This window comes from Homarus americanus, unplaced genomic scaffold (genome assembly GCF_018991925.1).
Source record: "Homarus americanus isolate GMGI-L3 unplaced genomic scaffold, GMGI_Hamer_2.0 scaffold48016, whole genome shotgun sequence".
In the NCBI taxonomy this organism is placed as follows: domain Eukaryota; kingdom Metazoa; phylum Arthropoda; class Malacostraca; order Decapoda; family Nephropidae; genus Homarus; species Homarus americanus.
This window is the reverse complement of record NW_024755055.1, coordinates 3,569,901-3,596,086: the sequence shown is the minus strand read 5'-3', so window position 1 is coordinate 3,596,086 and position 26,186 is coordinate 3,569,901. Positions and strand designations below refer to the sequence as shown.

Genomic DNA, 26,186 nt, shown 5'->3' with positions numbered 1-26,186 from the left:
TATGGCAGGGGTGTAGGGAGGCAGGGGTGTATTTATACAGGGGTGTATTTATACAGGGTGTAGTATACAGGTGTACTATACATGGGTGTAGTATACAGGGGTGTACTTACAGGTGTAGTATACAGGGTGTACTATACAGGGGTGTAGTATAGGGTGTAGTATACAGGGGTACTATACAGGGTGTAGTATACAGGGCAGTAGTATACAGGGTTAATATACAGGGGTGTAGTATACAGGGGTGTATTATGACAGGGGTGTATATGTTGGTGTGTAGTATACAGGGGTGTATACAGGGGTGTAGTATAAGCAGGGGTGTATTATACAGGGGTGTAGTATATAGGGTGTAGTATACAGGGGTATTTACAGGTGTACTATACAGGGGTGTACTGGCATAGGGGTGTACTATACAGGGTGTAGGCAGGTAGTACTATACAGGTGTAGTATACAGGGGTGTAGTATATAATAGGTGTACTATACAGGGGTGTAGTATACAGGGGTGTATACAGGGGTGTAGTATACAGGTGTACTATACAGGGGTGTAGTATACAGGGGTGTAGTATACAGGGGTGTACTATACAGGGGTGTAGTATACAGGGGTGTAGTATACAGGGGTGTAGTATACAGGGGTGTAGTATACAGGGGTGTAGTATACAGGGGTGTAGTATACAGGGTGTAGCCAGTATGAGTGTTGTAGTGGTGAGTCTTAAAGCTGACCTCCGCCACATTGCCTGCTGCTCTTGGGCTGACTCTCCTGTCATGGCACTCTGGCACCCCTGCTGACACTGCCTGGCACTATCTGACACTCATGAATCCTGACACACCCTGTTACTCCCTGACACTCAAGAATCCTTACACTTCCTGACACTCCCCGACACTAACTGACACTCCCTGACACACCCTGGCGCCCTCTGACACCCCCTGACACTCCCTGACACATCCTGACACTCCCTGATACATCCTGACACACCCTGACACTCCCTGATACTCCCTGACACACCCTGACACACCCTGACACTCCCTGATACTCCCTGACACAACCTGACACCATGGAAATATTAGGTTAATTGCTTATCTGTGAGAGAAGTATATATCTGACTTAATTAGCAGAGAGTGTTTGTCTGTCGTGTTTGTGTGTGTTTGTTTTCCTTGTTTGTGTGTGTTTGCCTTCCTTGTTTGTGTGTGTCCTCCCAGCACCTGCCAATGACACCTTTATATTTATCAGTATTTTCATTTTTTTTTAGCTTACTCTGGTATGGTCGTTGTAGGTGTGGTAAGGGTGTGGTAGTTGTAGGTAATAATAATAATAATAATTAATAGTTTATTGAAAGAGCGTGACAGCCAAAAGACTCAAAATATACAGTTACCAATAATATACAAGTAACATAAGTGATACAATGATATATAATTACTAGGTGGGGAGAAGGTCATACTACAGGGCATTTCAACAGAGTAACAGTGCAAAAAGATACGATTGGGTGATTACGAGTTGTTGATAATGTTTACAGTGGTTAGGACTGGGTTGTTCTTGTAGCGATCATCGTGCTCGTATGGGCTGGATGCAAACGAGGGATCTCAGGTGGAAGCAGGAGACGGTGATGAGGATGGTACAGGCATAAAATTGTGATAGATGTAGTCTATGGTTAAGAACGTAGTAGTGTGATTAAAACAGTCTCAACCACACTACCCAAACCACTCTTCAACACTCTTTAAACTGTAACTGGAGATGTGGTTAGGGTGTGTTGTTTTGGTTGGACAGTCACAACACTCGGGGAATGGCTCACAGCTGCTGGTCGTACAACACGGCTGGACTCTGGGGTCCAGTGTGGTCGTCCGAGGAACCATCCAAGTCATTTGTTTCATGTGTTCATCCCTCCAACTTGTTAACATCTTCAACACGGGTCTGTGAAAGGTATGTTAGTGTGAGTTAACATTGGGATAGTGGTATTGAAGTTAACATAGGGTTGATAATATTGACCACCTACATATAACGCACTTCTCTCCCCATGTAACCCGTTAAATGGAGGTTTTCTGTAATTTACTGCGAGCTCACCCATACTGAGAGTGGCTGGAGAGGTCGTACCGCTCCCCAGGGTCGTGGTGGAGGTTGTATAGGAGAGGTGGGTCGTGCTTCGTCAGGAGGCTTTTGGCCGGACACATGGGGTCGTAGTTAGTAGCGTCGGACAGATCTGGCGAGAGACAGACACAGGTGTTATGTTGGTTATCTGACAAGACACACAGGGGGCTTTGAGGGGGTTGAGGGGAGGGTTAAGGGGGGCGTTTCAGGGGGGACTAGGGGGTGTTGATGGGGGCTAGAGGGCGTTTCAGGGGGGACTAGGGTATCATATATCATGCTTTGACATTTTTATTTATTTATTATGGGAAGGATCACCTGAGCCTCACCTGACCCTCACCTGAGCCTTTAGTATAGTAATGAGCCTTAAAGGTGCCATTGGTGACAGCGAAGGGGCCAAGTGCCTGTGTGGGTGCCGCCGGGTACACCGCGAACAACTGACGTGGGCTCTGGAGAGATGGATAATAATATTGTATTATGTCATCGTTTAAGCATTCAATACATCCACTTGTATCCACCTGAATCCATTTATACCCACCTTAGCCACTGGGTCGAGGAGGAGGGGGGAGATATCCACACCATCGAGGGTGAGGTGGGAGGTGGTGATGTTGGTGATGGCTGCTAGTGTTGGCAGGATGTCCAGGGTCGAAGCGAGTCCTGACGTCTTACCTGGCGATACAGTTACAGGTGAAAATACAGGTGTGCAAATACAGTTACAGGTGAAATTACAGATGTGCAAATACAGTTACAGGTGTGCAAATACAGTTACAGGTGAAATTACAGGTGTGCAAATACAGTTACAGGTGAAATTACAGGTGTGCAAGTACAGTTGTGCTAATACAGGTACAATAGATACAAGTAAATTCACTGGTCTAGAACACACACACACACACACACACACACACACACACACACACACACACACACACGAGGCACTGACCAGGGGTGATGTGTGACTGCCAATGGACAAAGGTTGGCACTCTGACGCCGCCCTCCCACGTACTGCCTTTACCACACCGCAGAGGGCCAGCACTGCCACCTCGCTCATGGCGGGTCATACTGGGTCTGTGAGGAGAGGTTTTATACACACTAAGTATACACACTGAGTATACACATTAAGTATACATACGTCACTTTACATACTATCTTGTCTTGAGGATAGTTCGGTCATGAAGATAGTACAGGGTGATACTTGTGGGGATAGTAGTCGTAAGAATAGTATATCCACACGTAAGGAATAGTAAAATTACAAACATACTCCCAGTGGATAGTACAGATGGATAGTACAAGTGGATAGAACAAGTGGATAGAACAAGTGGATAGAACAAATGGATAGTACCCGTTATCAGAGGTGAACCAGACTAATGTGGATGGCAGTAACTGGAGCGTCCTTAAGTACCCCATAAGCTGTCCTATCGCCCCATCCAACTCTTGAAGGGCGTCCCCAAAACGCCCACGTTCACTACGCCCATGATATTTACTTGATGCGAATTGTGGGTGGTGGACCTGTGGGCGTGATGGATAATGGGGTTAGGTTGGGTTTGGTTAGGTTAGGTTGGGTTGGGTTTGGTTAGGATTGGTTGGGTTTGGTTAGGTTAGGTTATACTCACGTGGTGGAAGGGCAGGTAGAGGAAGAACGGTTGCTTGGTGGATGAAGCCTTGTGGATGAAGGCCAGGGCGTGATCCACTAGGCGCTGGTGGAGGGAGGGTAAATCCACCGGCTGTTCCACTATTGTTGTGTTCCTGTGGAGGGAGTCTTGTTGGATGGAGGGAGTCAATGAATCAATTTAGTGTCTTACCTGAAGCAGTGAATCAATTAAGTAACTTACCTAAAGCAGTGAATCAATTAACTCACCTGAACAATGGGCAGGAAACGTCCCAGTGCCAACACGTGTCGTAACAAGGCTGGCGACCTGGGAAGCACTGAAGACATGGGCACATATCGTGGGAGTATGGAACCCCCACATACTGCTCAAACCCATAATGTGTGGGCAGGTACTCTCCCCCGGCGCCCACACCCAGGTGCCACTTACCCACGATCATGGTACGGTAACCCTGCCCAGGAAAGTAACGTTAAGTTTACCTGGAGATTAATCACCCTAACCTAACCAAACCTGCCTAAGTAGCAATAAGGAGTCGAATCAACAGGTGTAATGAACTAAGATAGCCTAATTAATCTTCAGGTGATGCTATATGTGTTTACCTGGAGATCTCAAGACTATCGTTATCTTCTTATCACTCTTGTCAAAGGTTCAAAAGCTCGTTATCATCTCCCGAAGTTATCAAGGGATTGTGTTCACCTGATGAGGATGGGTGAGACTCGGATAGATTTTTGTCTATAAACTTGTTGGGTGACGTGAAGATTAGCCCCCCACCCCCCCCAGCTTATTTTACCAGAAGATTAGCCCCCAGCTTATTTTACCAGAAGATTAGCCCCCAGCTTATTTTCCTGATTAGCCCTCCCAGCAGAGCCGTCCCTAGAGCTTATTGCACCTACACATTAGCCCTTTAGCTTATGTGGGATGGGACTGAGGTGAACAGAAGCTGAACATAAGATGAACATAACAGGAAATGAACAGGAGAACATAGAAATAACGTGAATGAACTTTAAGAAGAACATCAAAAGAACGTGAAATGAGCATAAAGAACAAAAAAACTCAACAGGAAGTAAACATAGACATCCTGAACAGAACACAAGATGAACAACACCTGATCTTTGAGGAGGGAAGCAATGGTGGTTTCATTAAGAGGTAACCCGAGTGTATTGTCAGGTGTGAAGACTCCAGGGTACACGCCACTGCGCACCTGTACTCGACCAGTTAGTAGCGACGACCTGTAGACCAAGAAAAAATAGGAGTTAAGATGAAGGGAGAGGAAGAGGAGGGGAGGGGATGGTCAAGGAATAGGAGGAGGAAGAGAAGGGAAAAAATCACACTGCAGAATTTAAAACAGATTATATGTGATAATTTTTACTCATAAATGAAACTTAAGTGAACGAATCTCAATGAAAAAAAATTGGTTATATTTGTAAACTTTCGTATAATTTAGCTTAAGTCAATTAGTTATGTTATTCTTATTCTTTTAACCACAGGAGCATTTGAGATTGTGTTGAAGAAATATGACACAATGGGTGAAGGATTTTGACAACACTATAGAGACAACAGGAGTCACAGTGTTCATTCTGGAATTCATCGATCACCTCGAGTACAGATAGTTTATTGAGTGACTGTACGAGCTCTTGAATGTACTTACTTACTTGTACAAACTCTTGAGTGTATGTAAAGAGCTTGATCTACCCTAGTCTTAAGAGCTCACACTTGATGCAAACACTTATACTCACCCTCGAGAAGACCCAAAGATCCACCTTGAAGGAGTAACACTTGATGCAAACACTTATACACACCCTCCAGAAGACCCAAAGACCCACCTTGAAGGACTACAGACGGGACTGGTTACGTAGAACTGCGAGAAGAATCTACTGTTGGCCGCGAGTCTATCGATGTGCGGGGTCCTGGTGATATAGCCATAGGTAAAGTCTTCAACATGAGTAAAAAATGGATCACCTGAAAATTAACCTCCCCAGCTTATTTCACCTAAATTAATCCCCCCTAAGATTTAAACTAACCTAACTTAACTTAGTTTATAGGTATGTTAGGTTAGTTTAAGTTAGATGTAAGTTAACTAAGATTAGATTAAATTAAGTGTAGGTTAACTTAGATTTGATTAAATTAGATGTAGGTTAAGTTAGGTTATGAAGATAGCAGGTCCAGGAGCAATGCATCTTACCTGGAGGTGGGATGACCCGAGTAGGACAGGTCACCGTAACCCAGGTCATCTGCTAGAAGGATGATGATATTTGGTCGTGTCTTGTTGACCTTCAGTGACTGTTTACACTCACAAGCATCCCTCTCAATATCCTCTCCCCACTCACCTGTATTCACTCTCTCCCTCTCTTCAGCCTCTCCCCTTCCATCATCATCCATTCTCTCCCTCTCACCTGCCTCTCTCCTTCCATCATCATCCGTTCTTTCCCTCTCAATATCTTCTCCCCACTCACCAATATTCACTCCCATCCCTCTCTCATCTGGTATTCTCACCACCTCACCACTTACTAACATCACCAGTGAACAGACAAAAACAGTCCTCATTATCATCTTTATAAAACTCGTAAATAAACTTGGTAAAGAGTTAAACTAATAATTCGACTAGTATTGATAGTGGCTAGTATAAGAAACTACAAAATCACTCTGTAGTTTATAGAAGCGTTGGCTAGTTGTACACATTAGTTATAGTTTGTGATGATGCACTGGCTAGTATATAATGCCACGTTGGCTAGTTGTACACATTGGCTATAGTGTAAATTTGTGATGATGCACTGGCTTATTTATAATGCTGCAGTGGCTAGTTTGTAATGATACACTGGCTAGTCAGCTATTCACTATCACGGTAACTGAAGGAGATTGTGGGTGAGTGAGTTAACTTGGTGGTCAATATCACAGTATTTAGATAAGAGAGACTATTGAACCCTCTTATGGGGAGTAATCAGTGTATGTTTGTGTATATGTGTGTGTGTGTGTATATGTGTGTGTGTATATATGTATGTGTGTGTGTGTGTGTATTCAGTAAGAGGATCACCCCATTTGTGTTCACTAATTAAGAGTCGTCAGATATTTTTCAGCCATATTTGGATTTCTTTTGCCATCACTCAGAGACAGACAGAGAGCCGTGCCACTATAATGAGGAGGTTTTAATAATATTTTGAAGGAGTTATGGTAATTACACACACACACACTTTTGGAGAGATAAGATGTTAAGTGGAGTTTTAGCAAGCAAATTTGACCCTCACAATGTAATAACTTCAACCCAGGTATTTTTTATATTAATTACAGTACAGGTATATGATATAAGGTACTATACAGGTAACACAGGTTTTAATATGCTCTTACCATTAATGTTTATAGCATGAGTGTGAAATAGATGAGTTTGTGCTTGCAAGTGTTTTTGTTTTCTGTTTTTGTAGTCATTCGAGGCGTTTTGTAACGAGTGTTGGGTTTTGTCTTCGGGTTTCAATGTTTTTGTTGACGTGTATTTAATTTTTGATCAATAACATTTACACAGGTTAGGTAATGATGAGTGTACGGGTCACACACACACACACACCACAGTATAATTAAAGGCCAAATTAAAACACTTTTGCAAAATAAATTCATTTATTGTTAGATTTGTACATTTTTCTTTAAACTCTACCTTCCTTTACAAAATCCAATTAAAGTAAAAATAACCAGAAATACACTGGACACGACTTGTGGCTCAGTATTAAGTACCAGTATATTGTCTACCTGGTGACTGCCTCGCCAGGGGGGGGTTACCAATGGCTTCACCTCCCCCTCCATTCTTCCTGATACTGTAATATTATTAAACTGGACTAATGTTCATCAGTTAGCCTCCTTATAAATCATCACTTTATAAATACACAAAGTAAAACTGAACTTTACATCACTGAATTATATACAGGTTGACACTCCCTTATCCAAACTCCTTGGGGCCAAAGGAATTTCGGATTTTTTAAGGTTTTCAGAATGTTTTTTTTTTGTGTGTGTATTAGCCCACCCGGGCATAGATCACTGACCCACATCAGGGCCTGGGGGATATAATAAAAATTATAATAATAATAATAATAATAATTCATAGGTCTAGGTCGTGTTTCTCACTTTTGATCTTTTTTCATTCTTGTATTTCTTTATTATTATTTTATTATTACAGTACAGTACTGTATTATTGTTATTTTTATTATTTTTATTATTATGTATTATTATTATTATTATTATTAATGTTAATGTTATCATATTATTTTATTTTGGTGTAATTTTTATTAAAATTTTTATTTACAATGAATAATTATTATTATTATAATTATTATTACTATTATATTTTCGCCCCCAGGCCCTGGTGTGGGTCAGTGATCTATGCCCGGGTGGGCTAATCCCTGTTTAAAAAAAAAAAAAAATTGCCCCACAAAAAAACCCTTTCGGTTTTAAGAGCTTTTCAGTTTTCGGAATTTCAGATAAAGGGTTGTCAACCTGTATTACACATGATCACAACAAATATTCTAATAAGGTAAATAACTGGAAACAATACAGCAAAAACCACAATCAAAGTATAATGGCGAATCCTTCATCAAGCAAAGCAAAATCATATTTTTTTTTTATATCTCAACAAAATGAATACAAGATAGTGTCACCATACAGGTCTTGTTGTCACCATCACCTGAGAGTTTAACTTATGAGCATCAATATCTCCTTCCAGTACTCTTCTTCACCTGATGCTCATCGCCGGAATCGGTTCAGTCTTAGTTGTCGTAGCTCCTCTATATTAGGTTGTGTAGGGGGCGTTCCAGACCCTCCTGTAATACAATGAAGAGTTAAACAATTTTCTCATGCTAATATTTACTTTATCTTACCTTACCTTCTCATCTGCTAAAAGTGAGAACAAGATGTTAATATTCCTAAATTTATCATATTCAGTTAAAATACCAAGACTATATTGTAAACATTTCAACCTCCCATGATATAATATTACTACAGGTCTCATTTTTACATGTCCATTGAAGATTAGTTCCCCTCCTTCCCCCTTCGACTTTATTTCACCTAATGCTACTTGTGGTGGGGGTTAGATCTGGTCAATCTTCAGGTAAAATAAGCTGGGATGGGTTAGGGTGGTCAATCTTCAGGTAAAAATAAGCTGGGGTAATAATCTTCAAGTGATCAGAGTGGTGAGCATAATATCTGCAGGAAGAACTAAACTTTGTCTTAAACTCTGTCATAGTGATAAACTGCCTCACTTCCTGTAGCCTCTATGTAGACACACTCCTGGTTATCATTTGGTAACTGCACTATTACTTCACTTTCATTCACATTTTCTTGATCTTTGTGACAGATCCTTTGATACAAAAGCTCAAGAGGATAATAATAAGTGACTCAGGTGGACCAGTCTCCTCACCATGAACAGTACACAGTGTTTCTGGCTTCATGTTTAGCTCATATTCAAACCCTCAAGTAACCACCTTTCTTGGCACCTATTAAGCCTTTCCAGCACTAATATACTCTTCATCTTTTCTCTTAATATTATATACCAAATCAAGTTTCTTTCATCAGCTAAATATTATACTAGATACTGTACTGAATTCATGTTTGGAAAGCAGACAAGTCTCCTTAATGTACTGTACTCTAGAAGGTTACTATATTTATGCTGTATTAATTTCTTTACAAAAAAATATTAAACAATTCTTTTCCATCAAGATACAAAATGAAAAAAATATAAAATCATGTACACTTTTGCTCAGAGTAAGAAAAAAAGTACAGCATAAGTGACATAAAATGAGTGAGTGAATTGAAGGTAAAGGAGGTGGTGTCAGGGAGGTGTATAGGATCTGTCATGGTGTTAGGGATGTGTATAGGATCTGTTACGGTCGTCTCAGAGAAGCTCCTTGGATCGGTCACGCTTACCATAGTCGTACAGCTGGTTGGACTGCGAGACCTGTTCACTCTGGTACTGGGATCCGTCGTTGATATTCCATCCGTATGATTGTTGTGGCATTCCTGGCAGATGACACATGAAGCTCCATAATACATAGGACAGATACATATTATTCACAAACAACTGCTGTATCTCATAGCACACTGAGGAAAGACACATACGGAGGGAATAAGGGAGAGGATGATGGAACAATATAAGGAGGGTGGGAACAAGGGAGAGAAAGATGGAATAAGGGAAAGAATGATGGAACAATTTAAGGAGGGTGGGAACAAGGGAGAGAAAGATGGAACAATACAAGGAGGGAACAATGTAGGAACACAAATGGGAGGTGAATGAGGGTACAAATACAGGTTGACAATCCCTTATCCGAAATCCTTGGGGTCAGAGGCATTTCGGTTTTCAGAGCTTTTCGGTTTTCGGATAAAGGGTTGTCAACCTGTAGTAGAGCTAAAGGGACGGATACCTACGTGTAAAATCCGACTACAACAGAAATAAACAAAACATCGGCTAGATTTACCATCGTCATGTGATTGGCTGGCTTGTGATACCTCATCACCCGTGCTCCAAACATTCTGTTGATGTGAGTACTGCGCTGGTTCTGTGAGCAGGGGTAGGGGAAGGAAGGGGAGGGGGGGGGGGAAGTGAGAGAAAGGGGATTTATAAATTTAATATAATACTAAATACAAGAGGAACTTCGGTTAGTTCCCATAATGCTTGTGAAATAGTTGTATAATATTGTTCATTTGGTGTAACAGTTGTATAATATTGTTCATTTGGTGAGCAGTTGTACCTTAACACTTCCCTAGGCACCAATGCTTACCTGGGTGAGAGGCAGTGCCAGTTGTGCCATGATGGTAGGTGTACGAGGCTCCAAGCGAGGCGGAAAATCCTGGCACACTCCAATATATAGTGTTGATGAGGTACTTGAGTGGCCCCATAACATAGACAAGTCCCACTAATATACCTGTGGATATATCATTCTTATATAGATTACTGTATATATCTATAAAATAACTGACTAAATCTGTATGTCATAATTACTGAATCAAAGGTAAATGTCTAGTTATTCTTCAACCAGTGGCGACTAAAGCATCCACCCTCCCTCCTCCGCCAGTGTGGACAAAAAAGGAATCTAAGGAACATGAAACCTCCACTTGTGATGGCTGCTGTTTAACACCATCACTACGCAGAGAGGACCCCATACAGTACACAATAGGTTAAGGGTTAAAATGTCAACAGTAGGATGTGAAGAGGCTCGGGATGATGGCGGCCAGAGATTATTAGCCACAGGGACAGCAAGACACCAACTATGGCTAACAGACTAAATAAGGAATATAATTAGAGAAATTAGAGAAATAAAATTCAAGGGAATTATATATCCAACTAACAGGTAAAGGAAGATTTAAACTGGTCACTTCAACACTAAAACTCTCAACTTCACCATCGACAATTTTTCAACCTGGTGACGAGATATTCACCGTATATAAACGAAAAGAGTTCTTGGCTGCTAAAGTAAATAACGAGGAGACACTCACCAGCCAGATGTCCGATGAAAGAGGCTCGGGGGACGAGTATCTGAATGACCACGAGCTCCGCCCACACTGCGTACTTGGCCGGCACGATGATACCATGAACATACCTAGTGTCAGTCCCCTCATAGTGTGTTGTTAATACTTTTAGGGCGAAGAGAACGCCTGGGGAAAAAATGACAAGGAAATGTACGAGTAACTTAACCCGAGATGAGTATACATAGCTTAACCCTGTATACATAACTTAACCTTACTTGGTAATACATAGCTTAACCCGAAATGATTATACACAGCTTAACTCTAGCTGGGAAAAATACCTGTATCTCACCTGAAAATCCAATGGCACACTGCTTCATGTACGAGTAAGATTCAAGCAGTTCAGAAGCCAGCCAGACCAGTCCAACGTAAGTCAAATTTGTCGCAATGGTGAAAACTACGAGAAGAATCAAGAATTTCACCGAGCCGTACCTGAAGTGTAGTTGGGATTACTTCACCAAAGGCAGTAGATAATAGTACAAAGTTAGGAAGAATAGATATAAAAATTAATTTGTAGTTATAATTGTAAAAGTTAAGACAGTTTCACAATGATGAAATTCACTCGTCCATGATTTCACTAGATGCAAAATAATCTATATGAAATAATGACAAACTCAAATTAATGAGTGTAAGATAAAAATGAATATATTGAATGATGTATATGGAAGTTATCTTAGCTGGAAGGAATTGTACAAGAATCAGTAATCAAACACTGACCCAGAGAAGCTTTGGGGGACACCGATGTTTAGTCTCCCATAGTGTTTACCGATGTTAGTGGACATAATGATAAATACTGTGTCTGTGTGTCATATAAAATGTTAAATGAATATGTGAACTACAACATTCAATAAGTAGCTAAGTCCATATAAAAAAAATCATATCTGGGAAAACCAAAAGGTGTGTATCACAATGTAGAGGAGTATTAGCTGATGTGTCACTGTGGAATGAAATAAAGATATATAGTTAGGCCTCACATTGTGCACCATGGCCAGGGGTGAAGTCTGTCAATACCTGCTGTGTTGTTCAGTAACATTTATATTACTGTATGTATTGAGCCAACATACCAAGATAATTCATAGGTTAAATCACACACTATATTTGTGTAAGTATGGTACAGTATTCCTTTCAATATCCGGTATATAAACTTTTCTCAATTATTTTCAGTTTATACAATAATATAAATCTTGTTTTCCAATAAATGTGTCCTTCAAACGTTAATATATAAGGTAATTACAGTGTATAGTATATTTTTTTCCATAAGAGTGATCTTCAATTATATATCAGAAGTCAATAGGAAACTTGCATTAGATTTACTAAACATTGATAAACAAATATTTTCAAGGAATGGGACTTTTTCACTACTGGAAGGATGCCTGGATATCTATGTCACACAAGTATTTACATAATTAAAAGCTCAAAGACAGAAATTGGTGACAAAATGTAACAGAGAACAGCATCCTCACCTCTTCTCCAGTGTACGGCCTTTCAGTATCAGTGAAGCCATGTTGTAGTACAGGTGGAAGTCATCAGCATGTTCAATGGCCGACAGAAAGAGTCTTTTGTAATCGTGATACAGTAGGATGGATTCACCGCTCACACACACGTCGTACCTGTCCCAAGGAGGGTTTACGATCCCCATGAAGAGGAAACACTGCAAGAAAAGCAAATAAGAAAGAAAAGTGTATGACAACCAACAAACATCCAGGCAGTAACTTGAGTTTATATTGTTTCAGTTCATATGTAAGCAATGCAGGTATACAATGTAAGGAAACAATCTACTGTACCACCAAGACTGTATGAATATAGAAACAATGGTAAAGAGTATCCATCAATTTGAACAAGGTATGGTACAGGTAATTACTCTACTGTAGCAAAGCAAATTATCACCTCACCTGACCAATAATGGCAAGTAGGGTAACAGAAGGTATATTGCCCAGGCCAGTGCTGTACAGTTTGTGGAGAAGGAACATGATTCCCAGCCCTATTCCCTGTTGTCTCCGTCGAGGCATCTTCACCTAGCAGCAGTGTAACGTTACTTGTATGGTGATGTCCTTGTGTGGTGATGCCCTTATGTGGTGATATCCTTGTGTGGTGATGTCCTTGTGTGGTGATGCCCTTGTGTGGTGATGCCCTTGTGTGGTGATGCCCTTGTGTGGTGATGCCCTTGTGTGGTGATGTCCTTGTGTGGTGATGCCCTTGTGTGGTGATGCCCTTGTGTGGTGATGCCCTTGTGTGGTGATGCCCTTGTGCGGCGATATCCTTGTGCAGCAGTGACCTCGTGCAGCGATGTCTTGTACAGTAGGCTTGAAATCTCTACAAATAAAAACAGAATCAAAGTATAGATCACACAAGGTTAGCTGTATATTAGTGATATGAGATACCTAACTCTATAATCGAGGCAGTGAAGGTTTTCAATTGTATTTTCTTCTTTTCAGTATTTTACCCCACATTTTCCCTCTACTTCAAGCTCTGCACACTCTGAACGGTTAATATTGGTAATTAGAGGAGGTCCTATTATTTAAAATACTCTTAAAATATAAATTGGCCCAGGAAACACCATAGAAGAAAATAGATTAAAAAAGAATCCTCGTGATAATCATAAAAAAAAACTGAAATACCTATTAGGATAAAACTAATATTAACCGAAGTAGATAATAATATAAGCTAGGGAAGGTTAGGTTAGGTTCTCAAAGCTTTTATTGTTTTTCGGGTTTTTTCTTTGTGTTTTAAACTAGCATTTCTCCTATCCTAAAAGCACGTGCCCAATATGGAAGGCTTCACTGTCTTAACTAGTGTCAAAAGAGATCATATTTGTTAAAATCACAAGAAAACACTATTTGTCATCCAAAAATTGTGTTGGGTATAAAACGAATATTTACCCTTTTTAATTATTTTTTTCAAGAGGTAAGAAAGTATTTATCTTCTATGGTTGTTGATTCTTAAAGGACATTGTTCTAGAATATTCCCAAGGAGGTCAACTATTAGACACATGAAATGGATAAAACTTAGAATTATTTTACTGGAAAAAAAAAATCAGACGAAATGACATACCTCAGATATACACAAAGTAAATCCTTCTTCTACGCTATTTATGAGACTCGTTATGCCAAAATGACACATACATTCAAGTACTGGCATGAGGCAGTGACAGGTCTGGGTGGGACAACACTAAGTGACCTGTATTGGCTGCCACTGACCTGAGTCTTCTGTTTGTTTACATCCTGGCCATGACGTCATCACTCTCACTCTACGGGGTTACAATTAGGGTCATCTAATGTTGTTTGACTTTATTTACTGAGTCATTTACCGTCATACTCAATCACTCACTCTCTCATTTACTCAAATACTCACTGTTCTATTCACTCACTGTTCTATTCACTCACTGTTCTATTCACTCACTGTTCTATTCACTCACTGTTCTATTCACTCACTGTTCTATTCACTCACTGTTCTATTCACTCACTGTTCTATTCACTCACTGTTCTATTCACTCACTGTTCTATTCACTCACTGTTCTATTCACTCACTGTTCTATTCACTCACTGTCATAATCACTCACTGTTCTATTCACTCACTGTCATAATCACTCACCTACCGCCCCATTCACCACCGTTCTATTCACTCACTGTTCTATTCACTCACTGTTCTATTCACTCACTGTCATAATCACTCACTGTTCTATTCACTCACTGTTCTATTCACTCACTGTCATAATCACTCACTGTTCTATTCACTCACTGTTCTATTCACTCACTGTTCTATTCACTCACTGTTCTATTCACTCACTGTCATATTCACTCACTGTTCTATTCACTCACTGTCATAATCACTCACTCATTCACTTTCTTAATCATTCACTCACTCAGGCGTCTCACTCACTTATTCACATACATCTCTCCTTCCTTTCATGTTCACTCACTCACTTAGATACAATCTTTATTTTAATCTATATAAAAAATGCGACAAGCTCAGGAGAGAGAGAGAGAGAGAGAGAGAGAGAGGATTTTACTGAATAATATATATTTATCTTTCTAGCTCTTGATAGGTTAGTTAGATATTTTACCAAGCTAATTTATCTTCCGTGAGCTGGTAGACTTTTCCAGAGATCTATCACCATTACCTCAGCTGATAGACTATCACCATTTGAGCTGACAGAATCTTCCACCATCAATCAACCTCAACGTGAAGAAGTATTTCCTTATTACTGTCCTGTATACCACCTCCCAGCTTGAATAACTCATTAAGATCTGCTCTATTGTGTCTCGTTCTCAGTCTACTTGGATAATTCACACCCCTAGGAATCCTAGGGGTGTGAATGTGATGTCTGTACACTGTATAAAGCGAGTTAATGACGAGATAATATTGTGTCAGGGTCATAAGTAAAGAATAGGTGAATCAAATCAAACAGGAATAGTAAATCAAGTTGAATAATGAAGAATAAGTGAATCAAATCAAACAGGAATAGTAAATCAAGTTGAATAATGAAGAATAAGTGAATCAAATCAAACAGGAATAGTAAATCAAGTTGAATAATGAAGAATAAGTGAATCAAATCAAACAGGAATAGTAAATCAAGCTGAATAATGAAGAATAAGTGAATCAAATCAAACAGGAATAGTAAATCAAGCTGAATAATGAAGAATAAGTGAATCAAATCAAACAGGAATAGTAAATCAAGTTGAATAATGAAGAATAAGTGAATCAAATCAAACAGGAATAGTAAATCAAACTGAATAATGAAGAATAAGTGAATCAAATCAAACAGGAATAGTAAATCAAACAGGAATAGTAAATCAAGTTGAATAATGAAGAATAAGTGAATCAAATCAAACAGGAATAGTAAATCAAACTGAATAATGAAGAATAAGTGAATCAAATCAAACAGGAATAGTAAATCAAGCTGAATAATGAAGAATAAGTGAATCAAATCAAACAGGAATAGTAAATCAAGTTAAATAAGGCGGGTTATGACGTGAGGGAGGGTTGGAGCAGTTGGCACTAGACGGCTCTGGCAGATCATGTGATGGGATCGAAGTGACCAGTCGACCTGTCAACCCCCTTCACCTGGATTTCACACTTAATTAACACAGGTAAGTCAATTAATTACCTAATAAACTAACTAGTAAAGGTGTGTTAATATTTTGTGTAATTTTGAGTATTTGTCTTATATTTGAAGAGGTGTTTGTACTCGTTGGACCCTAGTCAATGAGGGTAGCTATGGGGTTTTAAGTGTTATGGAAAGGTTTAGTCGTAAATGTAGTTTGGATTTTTTATTTTTATTTATTAAAGACCTTTTTTAGTGATGTAGGGTTGTAGTTGTGTTGTATTTTGTGAGTTGTCATTAGTTTTTTTTGTGTACCCTGGGGTCTAATGTGGACCTCAGGATCTGAGTGTTGTTGTGTTTACGTAATATATCGTTGTATGGATGTTTTAATGGTGTATTAATTATTCACGCGTGGTTTTGTTTCGATACGTATGCCGTCGCTGGTTATATGTGTATGTATAAGCGAGGGTTGGTGGGGTTAGGTTATATCTGGTGAAAAGTTCATTACGTTGAGCCAGATTTTTCTTTTAACTGCTCTGATCCAATTTGGTGATAAATGGAGGGTTAGAGGTTATGTTATGTTAGGTTACGTTACGTTAGGATGAGTTACGTTACGTTAGGATGGGTTAGATTAGGATAGGATAGCTTAGTTTAGGATAGGTTAGGTTAGATTAGGATTGGAAATGTTAGGTTAGCTTAACTTAGGATAGGATAGGATAGGTTAGCATTATGGTGTTAGGTCATCGGGGTGAAATAAACGTTAGTTCATAATATTTACACAGTCTACATAATCCCGTAGCCTTACATGCCATTATCCGAAATGTCTAAATCTTGCAGGCCGTCGAAAACACACACACCACACTGTTGTATATGACTCACAGAAGTACGTGAGCATATTTAGGTAATGTGATGCCCTGAAAATGATTGCCGGTAAGAAATTATTTGCTGTAAGGTACTCTGTTGGGGGTCACCTGAAGATTAGCCCCCTTGCCCAGCTGATTTTTACCTGATTAAATACCCTAATGGAACCGGAGGGGGGTGGTAGGGAGATTATTGTTTAGGTGAAGTACTCTGGTTGGCTAATCTTCAGGTGATGGGATATATTTTAAGGTTATGTTATCTTGATTGGCTCAGTGATGCTTTAAAGAATTGAGAGATTATTGTTGCTGCTCCTGATTGAGTGCCATTAGGAAAATACATCATGAGTATTGTATATTACTGTACTTTGGAAGGTGATGTATTGTATAGGTTAAAGATGACTTAATTAATATTGTTTACTTTCTTGCTGTCATGACCTTATCAATTTTTTTTTCCCCACTGTTAGATAAAAGTGGGGTTGATAGCCTTCCCTGACTGATATATTGGTGTGTGTGTGTTGCATTGAAGAACATTGTTTTTGTGGTTAAATAATATATATAATGATGAATTTATAAGTTATTTAATATATATTTACTAATTATTACCCCAGATTACTTAACTTGAAATATAAAGATAAATATATTAGCTGCAGTATATGGTATTTAACTTACCTATGTACAGTCTCTCAAAAAAATTACCTATAAAATATTGTGTTGAAAAAATATGACTCAATGGACTCAGGATTTTGACAACACTACTGAGACAACAGGAGTCACAGTGTTCATTATGCATCTCATCGATCACCCCGAGTACAGATAATTTACTGAGTGACTGTATGAGCTCGTGTAGTTTATATCGGATTTAACAGTAATGAAAATGATCTTGTAATATATAAGTAGAAATAGACAATGATTAAGGCAGTGATAAGAAACAACAAGGTTAAATATGGTTCGTCAAGATTATTTCCTGATAAAGAAATTATTTTGGATGACCAGAGGATTAACCACAGCTTATTTCACCTGAAGATTAGACATCCAAGCTTATTTCACATGAAGATTAGGTGCCCCAGCTTATTTCACCTTGAGATTAACCATCCTATTGGTAACCTAACTTATCAGTAACCTAACCTATCAATAACCTAACCCAACCAAACCAAACTAAATGTAATCAAGCCAAAACTGACCTATTAGTAACCAAATCTAACCTAATCTACTGGTAACCTAACCTAACCAAATCTGTTCTAACCTAACCTATTTCCCCCTTCAGTAGTATTGGGGGTTTTAATCATCAGGTGAACTAAACTGGTAGGGAAGGGACTACAGCACAGAGTAACCCTAATGCCATTCATAAACCGTGTTGGGTTAATAATAATAATAATTAACGGTTTATTGAAAAAGTTCTGCAACCCGAAGGCTGAAAATATACATTGGACATAAATGACTTATTACATACATTGGTAATTACCATACTTATTCACGCTTCTCTTTCAGGATAGTGTAGCGTGCCACGATGGCATCCACCGAGTACTGGCTGATCTCCGCCCCGGGGGACAAGACCTGCCAACAGACATGGGAGAAGCTGAACAATGTCGCGGCGGTCCAGAACCAGCTGAGTGTCAACCACAAGTTTCACCTTCCAGATCTTAAGGTGAGAGTCAGGTATCAGGTACATTTGTGGTCAAAAGTTCGCTTCGTCCCAAAATTAAGCAGTAGCGATTCCAAACTAGAAGCAACAGTTAGTGTGAGTCATTTAGGAGATTCATTCCCTTTACTTAGTTTCACCAAAGGAGCGAACTTTTAATCGTGACTGTACTGTGGCGGTCTAAATATATTTAACATTTGATTTTGTCTTCTCCAACGAGTTGATGGGAAAAAAGGTGAACCCAATTAGACACCGTTCAGAAATGTACAAGAAATCAAAGGAATATATTTTATGTGCGAACTTTCATCCTTTTTTTTTCACGTCATATAATTTTAGACCCGTGTGATTTCGTTGAACGTAGGAATAATTTTATAGATACATCACAATATTGTTAAAGCTGCCATTCATAATATAACATAGAATTTATATTTTTTTTTAGGAGGTAAGAATTTTTTATAGGAATCTGGAAGCATTAATGTCTTTTAATTTTATTTATTATTTTATATTTTTTGAAGGTAATTAAGTCAACTATTTACTTACTTAATTATCACCTGTCCTCTTAGTGTCTTGCTCAGCCATATGTGTAAGTGACCCATCCATGTATTATACCAGTAAAAATCTCCCTTCAGGTTGGCACATTAGATCAGCTGGTCGGCCTGAGTGACGACCTGGCCAAGCTCGACACCTACGTAGAGGCCGTGACCCGTAAGATGGCCAGCTACCTGGGTGAAGTGCTTGAGGATCAACGAGACAAACTACCCGAAAATCTTCTTGCTAATCAAAGTAAGACGTAGAGCGAGAAGTATAATTTTTTTTTTCCCAGTCTCTTGGTAATTCATCTATTTAAAATTTCTTCTTTTTCTTCTACTTCTTCCTCTTAATATTTTCCTTCTTCCTTTTCCTCTTATTCTTATTCTTCCTCTTCCTTTTATTCTTCTTATTCTCTCGTACGTGATTTTGTTGTCCTTGGTAAACCTTGAAGCCTAACTCTACCATCAGGTATACCAACCTTGTGGCATTGCTCATTCCTAACATAACTAATTTTTTTATATCTCACTCTGGTGGATGTTATGGTAAACTTGTAACAAATCGTGTAATATATTTAATGGCGTTATCTTGGCTTCCTCGGTTCATTTACATTAAGCTGTTATTTACTGTTACATTTGAGTCAGTAGATTTGTGTTGTTATAACATTATTTATTCAGTTGGGTTTACAGTATAGCCAATATATTCTTTTGCCATGTGGTTTATTTTTTCACACGTACAGTATAATAAAGTGCCTCTGGATATTATGGATGGGGATTGGCTATACTTTCAGAACAGGCAGAAAATATGCTACTTGAAACTTAAGAGATTTGACTGTAATTTAGAAATTTAAGGTCAGCTGGAAAGGTCAGATGGTGGGATGGATCACCTGAAGATTAAACCCCTTAGCTTATTTCACCTAATGATTAAACACACTAACACTGAGCAGGTTAGGTTAGATTAGTTAATAGAATGTTTATATATAGTAGAAAGTGATGACTAATTTAATTTGTTAATATTTTACCCGACCACAGTGGACCTGGCCACGTACTTGACTAAATTCCAGTGGGAGATGGCCAAGTTCCCCATCAAGCAGTCACTGAGGGGTATTGTAGATGCCATCAACAACCAAGTCACCCAGATTGAACATGACCTCAAATCCAAGTCCTCAAATTACAACAACTTGAAGTCAAACCTGGCCAACATGGAGAGGAAACAGACGTATGTATTACTTGACACTACTGTATTTAAGATATGATTTTGTCTTCTCCAGTATGAGTTAGTGAGGATAAATTAAACCCGATTAGACAACATTCAGAAATTGTACAAGAAATCAAAGGAATATTTTTTATTTGCAAACTTTCAGCTTCTTTTTTTAACGACAGTACGATGGAACTTATAAAATTTAGGTCGATGTGGACTTTGCTCTATCTCAATTTGGGAATATTAAAAGAAACAAACAGAGGTGATGTGTACACTCACTTCAAAAATGTATTCTAGTTATTTTAGTGTGGGACAATATGATACAACGGGTGAAGGATTTTGACAAGCTTACCGAGATACTTTTTGAAGCACGTGTACAGTATAACAGGATGACATACACTGCCAACTTCATTTTAGATAGATAGTAATGAATGCACTACACTGAACTACGCTACACTACAGGTACACTACACTAAACAGAATTACTGAATACTTATCTAAAGTTAATAGGCAAAAGGGAGAAAATAAGTATACAGTCATTGATTTACTTACCGGTACATCCGTATTTCCAAATTTTTTACGTGTAAGGTCCGGAAATCCTCCAAAAAATTTAAGATCTTCCTAAACTTTACAACTCTGAATATATGTAATGTAATCAACCATTCTGTACAGTACTTGTGTTTACTCTCACTTATTCAGAAGCTGTCTACCTTCCTATCACTCTAATTAGTACCATTTTAACACATTGTCTTAGAGTACTGTACATAATTATAGTACAGTATGTATTATTTTTGGTTGTTTTAGAGTACTTGTACATAATTACAGTATAGTATATATTATTTTTTTGGTAATTTACATTGACAAGATGATGTGTAGTGTAGAAATATCAACATCATGATTTATATAGACTTACGTATTTTTAGTATAAATTGAAAAGATGTTATGTCATTTATATAGAGTAATTTAATTGTTGTTTTTGTTTCAGGGGAAGTCTTTTGACACGAAACCTGGGGGAAGTGGTGAAGAAGGAGGACTTTGTTCAAAACAGTGAATACCTGGTTACTCTTCTGGTGGTGGTGCCTAAGTGAGTGTTGTCTACTGTACCTCTCACCATTATCTACCTGTATTGATCCATTATGTAGTAAATATATGTACAGTAGCCTTATGTGTATATCTTTGGTATAGTGTGTGTGGTGTGTGTGTCTTGTATGTGTGCGCATAAAATAACATGTCATTCGTGTTTCAGGATGTACTACCCAGATTGGCAGTCCAAATATGAACATCTGTCGGACATGGTTGTGCCGCGCTCCTCCCGCATGATCTTTGAGGACCACGACCACGGCCTCTTTACTGTCACGCTCTTCTCTAAGGTTGTGGACGAGTACAAGCTCCATGCTCGCGAGAACAAGTGAGTTATGTTACCATTTATCTCCGTCTTATGCTGGTTAGTGGGGGTTAGGTTTGGTAGGTGGGTGGGTGGTGTTTGATTACCTGAAGGAATATACTGTAGGGATTCTTGCCTTGCCAACTGAGAGGCCACTTCCCATTGTTAAAGAGGGTTGGCTATAGGAAAGGCATCCAGCCATAAGACTTGCTTCAAATTTATGTGATGGCAACTGGGGCACTGTGACATTAGATCATGGCCAACTTATCCTAGTTTAGAAAATGACTAAAATGGTGATGATGATGGTGATGCAGGACTCATTTCTTTTATTTTCCAAAAGGTATTGTGTGATGGTGAGGCACAGGAGACACTGAATAAATGATGAGACAAATGTTTACAAGTCCAGTTTAATGAGGAAGCTGTAAATGATCTTGGAAAATAAACACATTATTCCTCTCACAACAACTCGAGGTGTAGTAACGTTGTTCTCTGTTTCTCGTCCAGATTTGTCGTCCGAGAATTCACCTACAATGAGGAAGAGTTGACCGCTGGCAAGAACGAACTATCTAAGCTGATCAACGACAAGAAGCGGCATTTTGTAAGTCACACTATGGCACTATGCCCCAAGACACTCTAGGCTACTGTACCCTTGTTTTTTCTTTCTTTCGTGTAATTTTCCTGCGAGAATTTACTCCTGTTTTTTTTGGCCGTGATTTTCCTGCCATTTTGTATTATCATCTTCACTTTGCTATGTATCTCATTCTTTTTCTACTCTATTCTTTTAAGGTGTCTATACTCCCTTGCTAGAGTGAAAGGAGAGGAAGGAAACATTGATAAATAAAGACTAATGATAAATGAATAGATAAATAAGAAATAATGATAAGAATTAACATTACCTTGGCATATAGACATTGTTGATTAATTTATTGTGAAACTGATAAAGATGGCACTGACTAATATGACTACTTTATTGTCTTGAGTAATCACAGACATTGTTTTTATTTGGGCCGAGGCTAGTTGTACGTGTTTTTATTTGGGCCGAGGCTAGTTGTACGTGTTTTTATTTGGGCCGAGGCTAGTTGTATGTGTTTTTATTTGGGCCGAGGCTAGTTGTATGTGTTTTTATTTGGGCCGAGGCTAGTTGTATGTGTTTTTATTTGGGCCGAGGCTAGTTGTATGGACAGATCTTGGCACGTGGTGTGTCGCATTGGCCGAGGATTGAATAATTCTCGGAAAACCTGACCTAGCCTTGAGAGAGCCAACGTCACGAGGGCTATTTCTCGGCCCTCACAAGAGCCAACGTCATGAGACTTGCAGATAAGTTTAGCCGCAGCGTTTTGTTTAATAGTGTTACATTTGTCTTACAGGGTCCTCTGGTACGCTGGTTAAAAGTCAACTTCAGTGAGTGCTTCATCTGCTGGATACACGTGAAGGCCATACGAGTCTTTGTAGAGTCTGTCCTCAGGTGAGCATTAGGCACGTTTGTTTCTCCCTCGGTAACGAAAGTTTTGTAGCGTTCTCATTACTGAAAGATTCATCCTCACAACTTACCTAACCTGCTGGTGATGATAATGATTGATGATGATGATAATTGATGATGACACACTATTTTTCTCAGATATGGGTTGCCAGTAAACTTCCAGGCAATACTCGTTCACCCACACAAAAAGAGCATGAAGAGGCTGCGGGACACACTGAACCAGCTGTATGCCCACCTAGACTCTTCTGCAACAGGGGGAGCAGGAGATGTAAGTGCTGTACTGTACTCCTGTTATATAGGTGTTAAGTCATGCATTAAACCCCCACCAAAGAGGATTAAGTTAACTTCAACCCCCCACTAAAAAGGATTAAGTTACCTTGAACCCCCACTAAAGAGGATTAAGTTACCTTGAACACCCACTAAAGAGGATTAAGTTACCTTGAACCCCCCACTAAAGAGGATTAAGTTACCTTGAACCCCCACTAAAGAGGATTAAGTTACCTTGAACCCCCCCCAAAGAGGATTAAGTTACCTTGAACCCTAACCAAAGAGGATTAAGTTACCTTGAACCCCCCCCAAAGAGGATTAAGTTACCTTGAACCCCTACTAAAGAGAATTAAGTTACCCTGAACCCACCCCAAAGAGAATTAAGTTACTTTGAATCCACACCAAAGAGGATTAAGTTACCTTTGAACTCCAACTAAAGAGGATTGTTAACTTCAACCCCCAATTAGAGTTAAGTTACTTGAACCCCCCCCAAAGAGGATTAAGTTACCTTGAACCCTAACCAAAGAGGATTAAGTTACCTTGAACCCCCCCCAAAGAGGATTAAGTTACCTTGAACCCCTACTAAAGAGAATTAAGTTACCCTGAACCCACCCCAAAGAGAATTAAGTTACTTTGAATCCACACCAAAGAGGATTAAGTTACCTCACACATTTTCTCCCTTTTTCAGACTGTGGACATCCCAGGGCTGGGCTTCAACACTAGTGAATATTACCCTTATGTCTACTTCAAGATTAACACGGACATGATTGGTGATCACAGGCCTTAAGGAACCACCATTAGCCTCTGCTGTTGTTGAATTGCCAAAATTGTGGGAGTCTTGAAAAGATGTTATTTAAAATTTATGGTGTGGACTAGATGCTAATTTTTTAACTTGAAGTTTTTAAGAATATTTACAGATGCAGAGAATAAAAGAAAAAAAATCATATAAATTTAAATGATGTAGATTGAAAGAAAAATTATTGGCTCATATTTTATTTCTTCTAGTGGTGCACAAAGCCGATGACTTCATTCCTCATTTACCGTAGGTGTACAAGTTGTGAAAGATTCCCTGTTTAGAGACAGTTGTTTTATTTATTGGTACTGTGGTCAGAAGAATGTAATATATTTCCTTTGTACATTATAATGATTTAATCTAGTGGTCAGAATACCTAATGTACCTTTGGGTTTGAGGCGACATTCCCCCCCCCTTTTCATTCCAGCGTTTATAAGACGGTGATAATAATTGTTACTTGTACATTAGTTTCTTAGTGAGATGTGTTCAGCCCACATCCTGACACCTTTACCAATACATACTCAATTTTTGATGTGCATTTGACTCGGAGAATGAGATATTTATATATTTTCTATCCTATCCGGAACAAATTTATTTTACACTTTGCTATTATTATTACTGTTTCATCTATCTTGCCTTAAGTTATTTATTGATGTAATTATTTTTTAAAGTCCAGTGAAGCAACAACATTTCAAGGTAGCTTCATTGATTGACCAGTAGATATCTAGTTCTTGTTGATGTCACTTCTCAAGATGTGTATAATAACACTGTTGGACGAGCCTAATGTTGATCCCCCCCCCTTCCTAATGACCACAATGCATACTTGAAAATTGGGTTGATATAAGATAGAACTCTCTGAATAGTGTATGGTGTAAAGCTAGATTATTGTCTGTGTGTATATTTTATGTAAATTAACAAAAACTCGTGGTGTAATAAATATTTCCTGTTGGGTGGTTGACTGATGTACAGATTGGTATATACAGTATACTTTACATGTGAATAAAGAGTACATAATATAGTCTCTTATAACTAACCATTAACCCTTGGAGGATGATAAAAAATATAGTTATAACCTACCATTAATCCTTGGAGGAAGATGGCTTAACCAATGAGAATGAGTAAAATTTCCTCCTTGATAAAGTAACAAGACAATGAAAGTTGTATTGAAGAACAGACCAAATGGTGAGCTGACAGGTGGTGATGAAATTAAAAGTTGGCCACAATTGACCATGGAAGTGAGTAGAAGTAGTGTGTGTGTGTGTGTAGCTTGTGATCATTATAATATAGGAATGAAGATGAACAAAAACACGATAAAATTAATTGAAACTTCTACTAATTCTCAATCACTAAGTTAGAGGAGGAGGAAGTAACATGAAAGTGATGTGTTTAAAAGAGAAAATTATGTAAAAAATAAAGTACAGATAAATATTGTGGAAGTGAAATGGGTGTCATGGAAGGAACCACTGAAATAATGGTAAAATGAGTTGAGACAATGGTAAGCTTTTATGGTGAAAATGAAAGGAAGATTTGGTAAGTGAATATTTGAGAATTTTGTTTGAGAAGGAAGATATTAGTAGCCTACAGAATATAGTAATGTTACTTTGATGGAGAAGTAGATAATTATTATAAATGAAATAGCAGCTTCGGAGTCAAAATTTACAGTTGGTTACCAATACAATTTCAATTGTTTATTCCTTGATAGAGGAAGCGGGATCCTAGTGCTGTCACTAGATACCCCTGTACAATGACACCAGAAGCATCTGGCAAGTGTGACACGTATATACAGTATAAATATATACTTGTCTTGCGGTGCCAGGAT

General features: G+C 38.8%; 3 protein-coding genes across 3 annotated transcripts; 1 reads left to right on the top strand and 2 right to left on the bottom strand.

Moving 5' to 3' along the window:
• Positions 1 to 1,304: 1,304 nt before the first annotated feature.
• Positions 1,305 to 6,542, bottom strand: LOC121856156 (arylsulfatase A-like). The gene is made up of 11 exons (XM_042351469.1): positions 5,858 to 6,542; positions 5,499 to 5,582; positions 4,781 to 4,904; positions 3,927 to 4,126; positions 3,682 to 3,814; positions 3,411 to 3,577; positions 3,012 to 3,136; positions 2,610 to 2,740; positions 2,412 to 2,520; positions 2,051 to 2,186; positions 1,305 to 1,900 (listed from the first exon to the last, which is right to left on the bottom strand). The coding sequence occupies exons 1-11, from the start codon at positions 6,223 to 6,225 to the stop codon at positions 1,681 to 1,683; spliced, it is 1,797 nt and encodes a 598-aa protein (XP_042207403.1). The 5' UTR covers positions 6,226 to 6,542; the 3' UTR covers positions 1,305 to 1,680.
• A 1,509-nt stretch (positions 6,543 to 8,051) lies between these two features.
• Positions 8,052 to 14,405, bottom strand: LOC121856154 (rhomboid-related protein 4-like). Its single transcript, XM_042351468.1, has 9 exons — positions 14,224 to 14,405; positions 13,065 to 13,485; positions 12,636 to 12,823; positions 11,465 to 11,604; positions 11,143 to 11,301; positions 10,428 to 10,571; positions 10,125 to 10,205; positions 9,577 to 9,669; positions 8,052 to 8,474 (listed from the first exon to the last, which is right to left on the bottom strand). The coding sequence occupies exons 2-9, from the start codon at positions 13,179 to 13,181 to the stop codon at positions 8,398 to 8,400; spliced, it is 999 nt and encodes a 332-aa protein (XP_042207402.1). The 5' UTR covers positions 13,182 to 13,485; positions 14,224 to 14,405; the 3' UTR covers positions 8,052 to 8,397.
• Positions 14,406 to 16,156: 1,751 nt separating this feature from the next.
• On the top strand, positions 16,157 to 25,383 carry LOC121856153 (V-type proton ATPase subunit C-like). Its single transcript, XM_042351467.1, has 10 exons — positions 16,157 to 16,262; positions 18,565 to 18,721; positions 19,345 to 19,498; positions 20,275 to 20,461; positions 21,429 to 21,527; positions 21,690 to 21,851; positions 22,332 to 22,425; positions 23,195 to 23,292; positions 23,446 to 23,575; positions 24,263 to 25,383. Exons 2-10 carry the CDS (start codon positions 18,584 to 18,586, stop codon positions 24,359 to 24,361), a joined length of 1,161 nt encoding a protein of 386 aa, XP_042207401.1. The 5' UTR covers positions 16,157 to 16,262; positions 18,565 to 18,583; the 3' UTR covers positions 24,362 to 25,383.
• Positions 25,384 to 26,186: the final 803 nt, after the last annotated feature.